Source organism: Physcomitrium patens, chromosome 24 (assembly GCF_059467195.1).
Source record: "Physcomitrium patens ecotype Gransden chromosome 24, ASM5946719v1, whole genome shotgun sequence".
Classification (NCBI taxonomy): Eukaryota; Viridiplantae; Streptophyta; class Bryopsida; order Funariales; family Funariaceae; genus Physcomitrium; species Physcomitrium patens.
In genome coordinates, this window is record NC_143433.1 from 12,405,156 (window position 1) to 12,414,369 (window position 9,214).

Consider the following 9,214-nt stretch of genomic DNA (forward strand, 5'->3'; position numbering starts at 1 on the left):
AAAATGAAAAAGATAAAAGACAGAGGAGTTTTAGATTCTTTTAAAATTCATAAAGTGATCATAGAATTTAATTACTTATTTTTTTGCTTTTTTCCTTGTTTTGAGTTGATTAGATAAATGCTTAAACGTACCAATGGAAGTGTGACATCATACCACTTCACATAGAAAATGTGTGGTATAAGGGGTGATGTGGCATTGGAATGCCTTATGGAACTCAAGGGGGTGAATGGGGTCACACATCCACTGCTTCACAAATACCAAAGAGGACCACTCCATTCCTACACACTAAAATGGTGATTTACCTTCAATGGATTCTTCTTCTTCTTCTTCTTCTTCTTTAGTAATACTATTTTGGATCTTAAATGTAGAATTTGCTCATGTTGTAGTTCAACATGTAGAAAGTGTAAACAGAAGATCATGCTTTTGAAATTTAAGCATGATTGAACAATAAGAACCTCAACAAACAAATTAAAAATGCCAGGATGTGAAACTCTATAACTAAACCCTGATGTGATTAAGTAGGATCATTTTATATTTATTTATTTATTTATTTATTTATTTATGTTTGTTTTAACTCTGATTTGTCTGTACAGAGTTCAAACGCAGCATCAAAAGTTGATCTATATACATATACATATACATATGTATGTATATATACACCCACATATACGTATGTTTGGAGGGTGGCACAGAAAGCATTCATCCATTAGGTCAGACCCTTCGTTCTTTGCTCGTTTTCCTAGAATTGTAACACAAAAAAACTGCTCATTCAATGACAGTTCAAAAATTAGAAGGAGAAGCCTCCAGGCATTTTTTTGTGAACAAAAGTGTCCTTAGAATTGATCCAATCTATCACAGTTGGGCATTCTAAACATAGTCCAACAAGAGCTATTCTGGCCAAATGTGCATTAGCTGGGAGCCGTTTTCAGCCGCCGAAGGCTTCACTTAATTTGGCTCATTACTTTTGGCAGTTAATCTTATGCCCAGTCCATGTCCTGGGCGAAGCTGCTGAAGGGCATCTCAGGGGGTGTGGATGGGTTGTGACTGTGTTTCTGTGCCCATAGCTGGCTCCTAAATAGTAGTTTTACCCACTTTAGCCCCTCCCACTCCTATAGCCTCAATTGGCTTCTATGACAATTTGGCAAGCTTTTTGAGCTTCCAGAACTATGTTGTTATTTTTAATGCCCACTTTTTGGTCCACACATTCTTTGCTTTCAAACGAAACTGAATATATCAATTACATGGTGGTTGTTGTGGAATGAGGAGGCTACGAACTATCTAATGCATCCAGTGCCCTGTCTTTAATGCTCTTAGAAATGAGTGACTAGAGTTCTGTTGAATCATTAACTCCCTCTTCTAATTTTGTGCTTGTACACACAAACATATATTTGTGCATATAAGAAGAGGTTTTATGGAAATATAATTTGAGTCAAGCTTGGTGGGTATGCCTTTTGTTTGTTAATTAGTTTGTTTTATTTTTAGAATAATTAAACATCATTTATGAAAGATGGGAGACTGTTGGTTAAAATAGTTTCTTTTCAAAACCTTATAGTATTCAAAAAAAACTCAAGCATGGGCAGTCACTGGTGCTTTTGTTTTAAGATATCAAAATTACAACAGGTAATGTGTTTGAAAGATAGAAAGGATATTATATAGTTCATACAAATGGAAAGCATAGTACTGATTATTTATATTTTATTCCTAACAAATAAACTTAGGTCATTTATTGTCTTTTACCATTTGAAAATGGAGTACTTTACTACTTACTGTTGTTTTTATGTTTTTTTTGTGTTTTTTGTATTTTTTGTGAAGACGTATAACATTATTATATTCTAAACTTGATTTAGATTCACTTACAATTTTTTTATGTGTACGTTGATTACATATAAGTAATACCATTCTATAATGTCGAACCAATTTAAATTATTCATACTTGTTAAATTTTACTCATACAACAGTAATTACATTTTTTTTAAAACAATTTAAGAGTGTTATATAAGTAAACAACAAAGAACACATAAACTTTACTTTTTAAAAAGATTAAAGAATTTTTCAAAATAATCAGACTGAATTACTTGACTATCAAACGTTGATATGTTTTAATTTGTATCAAAATTTTACGCCCTTCTGTTTTTTTTGTAATTTTAAACTCAATGAACAACCTCTGCAAGTCATGTACATATTCTCTTGTTTTAAGGTCTGAATATCACTATCAGGCAACTTATTAGAATAAAGTATTTGTTTCCAAAACTACAAAAAAATCATGTGTATACTATTTATTTACAGTACAAAGATGGATTAGTTTAAACTCATCATCATTGTGATTAGACTCAGCTAACATGATTTGGTAAACACATTTGGATTATACCTCCATATAGTCAAGTACACATGTGTATGTATACATGCATGTTTTTGTTCAAAAAATAAATGACTGTAAATGATATAAAATGACTGAAAAAACACAAAATTACTTTCTAAAGTTGATTTCAAACCCAAAATGTATCATTTATAATGTTTGACCTTAGTGAATGTACACTATGCAATGTAATAAAATCTTGCTTAACACATGTCTATTCTTCTACAATAGAATTTGTTAATTCTAGTTGCTGACAATACATTTTTTAACACTAGTAGCAATTACATCTGAAGTTAAGAACCTGTTTCTACTATGAAATTAAGTTCATTAAATTTAGATTGATGTTTATTGATTTTCAAAACCATCTAAATTTCTTGTCACTCAGAAAGGACAGGAAGTTTTACAATTGCTTTAGAGACACATGCAAATAAGTGTCAATGTGTATTTAGTGTGGATGTGAAATCTTCCATATTCTATGCACTGGGTGCACATCAAACTGTCCACATTGCAAAATATTGATCGACTGTTCATCTACATCCATAAAACATCACAGTTTCCAAAACCAAATCCAATTACTTTCAAAAGTTGCTTACATTGTCAACAATTAACATAGCCTGTGATGAATAAAAGGGATCAGCATATTGTCATGCAAAAGGATAACAACAACAACAACAACAACAATACACAACCAATAGAAGAAAATAAAAAACTGTCAAAACTATCATGTTCTTTAGCATTGGTGATTGTGCCACCAACCCCTGATCAAGTTCTATAGCACACAAATGGCAAATCAAGAGTGTTAGTGCAAGCCATGGGTTCACATTGATTTCATGATAATAATTATCATCTCCCAAACTCCTCAACAACTCAAATGCCACAGGGCCATGCTTTTGTTGTTTCCTGCACCGCCATTTTGTTTTCCTTATCTTGCTTGTCTCCTCATTGCTTGTGAGGGTCATTCACACAAACATGCATTTCAATTCCAGATTCCCACGACTTCTCACTTTCTCTAACTGTTTCATCACCACATTCCCCCCCCCCCTCTCCCCCCCCCCCCACACACACAAATTGTCTACCACCACAGCTGTTTAACCTTGTTCCAGACTCATTAATACCCTCTTCTACTATTACACACAGTGTACAATGTTGCTTTCAGAGCCCAAGTGGGAACGACATGTCCTCTGATAGATCCCATTCCTTTAAATGTCAAGTACTGTACAGTTAGTTATATGAGCATTGGGGACCAGATTCTATAGGGTGGGTTTCTACTCCAAAGCATTCAATTTTTTGTTTTTTATTTTTTTTATTTTACTCTAGAGTAGTAGGAGTGGTAGAGTGGTAGTGAGACAGTGAACATGAGTATGTGTGAGTGTTTCAACTTCGATAGCCTGCCTAATCAAGATGAATTTCCTTCTCTTTCATCTTTTTCAATTCTTCATGACTAGTGATCCTTAATCCTTCATCCTTCCTAATTTGGGGTTTAAAAAACGATTTGTTATTATTATTATCATTATTTTTTTGGTAGACGGATTTTAGTACACGAACAAATCTCAATACACGAGCCTGTACAAGCCAACGTACGTAGTTGAGAACTTTAAAGGGAGTTCCCACCTCACCTTCAGCCTTCAACCCCTCCAGTTCCCCGCTTCTTCTGTGATGTGTTGTTGAGTTGTGCTGTTTCAGTGGCTGAGGACCCCGCTTTCTCCACTTCGCTGAACATTCTCTTTGCTAGTTTCTCGCATGTTCCAATCGATACCCGAAGAAGTTGTTGCTGGAAGGAGCATCTTCTCTCTGGCCGCCACCCGTGAATTATCCTTAAGTGCTAGCCAAGTGTTGCACTTTTTGTAACGTAGCTTTTGAGAGTGTGTGCATCTGTGTGTCTTTTGTTTGTTAGAGCTTTGCTAAGGTTTTAGCTAGATTTTTGGTTTGTTCCTGTCGGCAGTTTTGCTTGTACCTCGAACGATATTCTTATCTACATGCCTGGTGGACCGAAGAATGTTGCACTGAGTGGACTTTGAGTGTTAGTCTTTACTCCCTCGAGGGCTGGAACTCTAGTGTTCGGTGTTCTTGGTTGGTGTGCTGCAAGTATAGCTCAGGGGTTTAGGTTTTTCTACAATATCTTAAGTTTTTTTGGGGGCACAGAAATTCCTTACCTGGATTTCCCGCCCCCGACAGTTTGGATCGTCGGCCCTCCTTTTTGTAGGGGCTGGAGATTTCTGAAACTGCTGCGAGGTTTCATTGGAGTCTACTCGCGGACAGCTTATTTGTACTGGGAATCGTCTGTATTTGAAGTTTTTTTTTCGATACAGGTGGAGGGTCTTGAAACAGGCTACCTAGAGTCTCATGTTACTACCCTTTACTCATCCATGATTCTATTGTTTTAGAATCTACGTAGGCGCTCGCTTTTGGATTCCAGTGACTGTTTACATCAAGACATCCTTTATCTTTCCTAAATGGATTCAACCACGTGTGAAGTAGGAGGATTGTGGCTGTTTGCTTTGCCTATGCTCGCCAAACAAGGGAGATCTTCTTTGGAAGAGGCTTTGGGATGCACAAACTTCAGCAGCATTCTTTGTATTGTGGGTGTGATAAGTGCTTGTGCCCTGTTGGTGTGCTGGGCTTCGCCTGGCGGCTCCTCGTGGGGCCGCTTGAGATGTGTGAAAACCATCCCAGGGCCCCGAGGGTTTCCTGTCATCGGTTCACTGTTGGAGATGGGAGGACTGGCCCACAGGCGCCTTGCTCAACTTGCTGTAACGTACAAAGCTACAGCATTGATGGCGTTGAGCTTAGGAGAAACGCGTGTGGTGATTGCTAGCCAACCGGATACCGCGCGCGAGATTCTACATAGTACGGCATTCGCAGATCGACCCCTGAAGCAGTCAGCCCAGCAGCTCTTGTTCGGGCGCGCTATTGGGTTTGCTCCTTACGGAGGTTATTGGCGTAACTTAAGACGAATTGCGGCTAATCATTTGTTCGCTCCCAAGCGGATTGCAGCTCATGGGAAGACGCGTCTCGATGAGTTAGCCCTCATGCTCAATGCCATCCAGAGAGAAGTTGAGACTACAGGTCACGTGCTCATTCGACCGCACTTGCAGAGAGCCTCTCTCAACAATATCATGGGCAGTGTGTTTGGGCGTAGGTATGACTTCGTCTTGGGTTCTGAGGAGGCGAATGAGTTAGGGGCCCTTGTAAAAGAAGGATTTGAACTACTGGGTGCGTTCAATTTGGCCGATCACCTGCCAGTTTTGAAGTGTCTCGACGCCCAGAATATTCTCCAGAGGTGCGCGGCTCTTGTTCCTCGAGTCACAGCGTTTGTGAAGAAGATCATTGATGAACACCGGCAGAGGAGGGATGTACGTGCTACCACTGGAGAGAGCTATGAGGAGGACTTCGTGGATGTCTTGCTCGGTCTCACCGGGGAGGAGAAGCTGTCCGAGGAAGACATGATCGCCGTGCTTTGGGTAGGTGTCATGACTTGCAACGTGCTGTATTCAAAAGAATTCCCACGCTGCAGTTATGCTGATGATTTCCATACGTCCTGATGGTTTGATGATTTATGGTTGCAGTTTGTTGATGAATATAAGCTCTACATATATGTTTTTATTGAATATTGGATTGCAATTGAATAGTGTTGTGATCATCTCGGCTTTCTCAGGAGATGATCTTCAGAGGGACTGATACTACTGCCATTCTCACGGAGTGGATCATGGCGGAAATGGTGCTGAACCCTGAAATTCAGTGCAATGTCCAACGCGAGCTCGACTCTGCTTTCAGAAAGAAGAATATCACCGATTTCACGTCATTGGAAAGCGAGTTGTCCAGGTTGCCCTACCTCCAGGCCGTGATTAAGGAAACCCTCCGACTTCACCCTCCTGGTCCGCTCCTCTCATGGGCCAGACTCTCCACCCAGGATGTTTGTATCGCTGGGCATCTAATCCCTAAACACACCACCGCAATGGTGAACATGTGGGCAATTACGCACGACCCGAAGTTGTGGGCTAACCCGAACGAATTCATTCCAGAGAGATTTCTTCCTTCACATGGCGGTCAGGACGTTGACGTTCGTGGAAACGACCTACGCCTGGCGCCTTTCGGCGCTGGCCGACGCGTCTGTCCGGGACGCGCGCTTGGATTGGCCACAGTGCAACTTTGGGTAGCACAGTTATTGTATAACTTCAAATGGACCGCAGTTCCAGGGTGCGATGTTGACCTCACCGAGATTTTGAAGTTGTCATCCGAGATGGTGAAGCCATTGCAATCTGTCGCTACTCGCCGCCTGGTAGATCCGTCAAGCTAGCGAGCATTGCAGCTAGGTAGAGGCAGGAATGCAGCACATCCTTGAGGCAGTATGAGATCGTGTTTCGAATTCAGGTTGAAATCGGATTTCAAGGCGATTTCAAGGCGAGAATTTAAACTTAACGAAGACCCACAATTCAAAAGCTAGTGAGTGTTTCGTGCGGAATTATAGATGCGGACGGAAGGATCCGACTATATACAATTTTGAGTAAGAGTATCGAGTGACACCAGTTTTGTATATTATGGTCGGCGCTGTGTAATGGAGGGAAGCGGTAATAGATTGCATTCATAAACCTTGAGTTTTTGAGATAAAAAATAGAGCTTTCCACAATTTTGGATCCTTTCATTGGGCAGTCGATCCTTACATGGTACATCATAACCTTCATTTTATGAATGCAACCTTCCGGCTTTACTTTTTTGAGTACTGTGTAAGCCGATAGCGATTAATACAAAAGCCCATTTCATTCGGTTATCTCATGATTTGTCCATTAGCTATACAAAATTGGGTGTCCCCTGCTTCTGTTCTCGCAGGCTCGTGACACTAGTACCACCGGCGTAATTACCCAAGGGTAACCTTTCCACATTTGTAATTAGTCTGCCTAAGAAAATACATATTTCCTATTTGCTGTTGTCTTTTACACTTGTAGCCACTAACCTGGTTGTAAAAAGTTCATACCTTCAATATAGCTTCCTGATTTAGCCAGATCTGTTCTAGCTTTTGCACGATGCGGCATGCGTTTTTATTAGCCAGAAATCCGAAATAGACGACGCAGCAGAAAAATTCTACCTCTAAGTCGAAGATGGACTGTTGTGAGCACACACACTATAGCCGGCGTTCACTTTTGCTATTCCTCCCACTCCTCAGTTCCCTTCTGTTTATTGACAGTTCTCCATAATGCCACTCGTAACGCTTTCTTATCCAAGTGTCTGACAGTATATTTAACGCTCAGTACCCGCCCCTTGATCAATCTCTCGTATGATCACAACCAGCCACGAGGTAATCAAGCCTGAAATGTTGGAAGTTCTCGTGGAGTGGGTAGAATTCACGTTGCAAAGGCCACGGCCTCGAGAGAAATTTGTGGCTAAAAGCTTGATGAACTAGATTTAACTCGTGACTTCGCCACGAGGACTGCTGTGGCTCGCACTGTATTCTCATACGGTTAAAATTAAGCCACCTGCTTGCGGCTGCGAGCTTTTTCTTTTCACTCGTGCTTCTGATGTTAACTGCTTCCTTCTGCTTCTGTTTCTTCTTCTCTTCTTCTTCTTCTTCTTTCTTCTGCTTTATTCTTCCTCTGCATCTTCCCCTCCTGCTCCGCCCTGGCCGTGTGCCCGGAACCCAAAAGCTCGTGGGCCCATCCCTGCCCCTCAGATCCATATCGAACAAGAAGCCGCCCTGTTGTAACAGAACCGCCCTTTACTGCGGAAAAATATGAGTGATATGCGAATGACACGAATAGTGGTGACAGTGGCTTGAGGTGGCAGTGGCTAGTTGCATTCCTCCCCATCCCCTCCTCAAGCATTGCCATTCAGGGAGTGGGAGAAACAATGGGGGCGAAAACTGCTTTTTTTTTTTTTTTTTATGCTTTCTTTTCAGAAAAACAAAATCCATTGTGAGCCTCACAAGAGCACCTACCCTTGATTCTCCACATGAATCTCCCCCCCCCCCTTTTTTTTTGCCCCTCTGTGGTGGCCATATGCTTAGCCTACACAAGCTTTGCCTTTTGAATCAGGTTCTCACATTTTATTTGTCACCTTGGAGTATGGTTTGTTTGTTCATTCATTGTGGGGAAATCGTGATAAACAGAGGAAGACAGTTGGAGTAGCATTGAAGTTTAGGAAATTGATCCCCAACCATTTGATTATTGTTTTGACTTTCGTAAGAAGTGAGACTATGTGAGCACATCAACACTTCGATGACAGGTACTATTGTGCTTGAGATCAAAAAAGTTGTGAATTAGTTGGTTTTAGGAACACATTTTCTATGCAAAAATAATTTGTGTTTATTTATAGATATATAGAAATGAAATTATTGAAGGATTGAGTGATTTGTGGGTGAGCTGTTATTGAAGCCATTACAATTATTATTTAAAAGATAATTTAAAGTTGTATATATTCCAATTACCAATCTTCTACATACCTCTAAAGCACACTTGATGAGTAGAAGATACAAATTTGTATAAAATAGTTGATACAATTAGAAATAATTAAGATGTATAAAAATGATGGTGATGAAGAAGAAGAACTATGATTAAGTAAAACATATGTTAGTAGAATTACAGCAAAAAATAATCATTCTCATAGTATTTGTTGCTTGATACTCAATCTACTGAGTAGGAATTTACATCTATAATCTGGAACCCATTCAACCTCCAATTAATCAAATAAAGATGGAACAAACATGCACAAGCATTGTTACATGTTTACATCTCTCTCTCTCTCTCTCTCTCTCTCTCTATATATATATATATATAGAATTGTCTCTTGAGAGAGAGAGAGAGGTTGGTGGTGGTGGTTGGCAAATTGGCAACAACTCCAAATGGGGCATAGGGACTGACATAGCAG

At 40.0% G+C, this 9,214-nt stretch overlaps 1 protein-coding gene across 1 annotated transcript; it reads left to right on the plus strand.

The window, feature by feature from the left end:
* Nucleotides 1-3,990: 3,990 nt before the first annotated feature.
* On the plus strand, nucleotides 3,991-7,124 carry LOC112276919 (cytochrome P450 78A4). The gene is made up of 2 exons (XM_024508736.3): nucleotides 3,991-5,817; nucleotides 6,012-7,124. Exons 1-2 carry the CDS (start codon nucleotides 4,810-4,812, stop codon nucleotides 6,651-6,653), a joined length of 1,650 nt encoding a protein of 549 aa, XP_024364504.1. The 5' UTR covers nucleotides 3,991-4,809; the 3' UTR covers nucleotides 6,654-7,124.
* Nucleotides 7,125-9,214: the final 2,090 nt, after the last annotated feature.

Coding starts and splice junctions, on each gene's coding strand:
- LOC112276919 (XM_024508736.3), top strand. CDS start 4,810: ATGGATTCAACCACGTGTGAAGTAGGAGGATTGTGGCTGTTTGCTTTG. Junction 5,818..6,011: donor ACATGATCGCCGTGCTTTGG/GTAGGTGTCATG, acceptor CGGCTTTCTCAG/GAGATGATCTTCAGAGGGAC.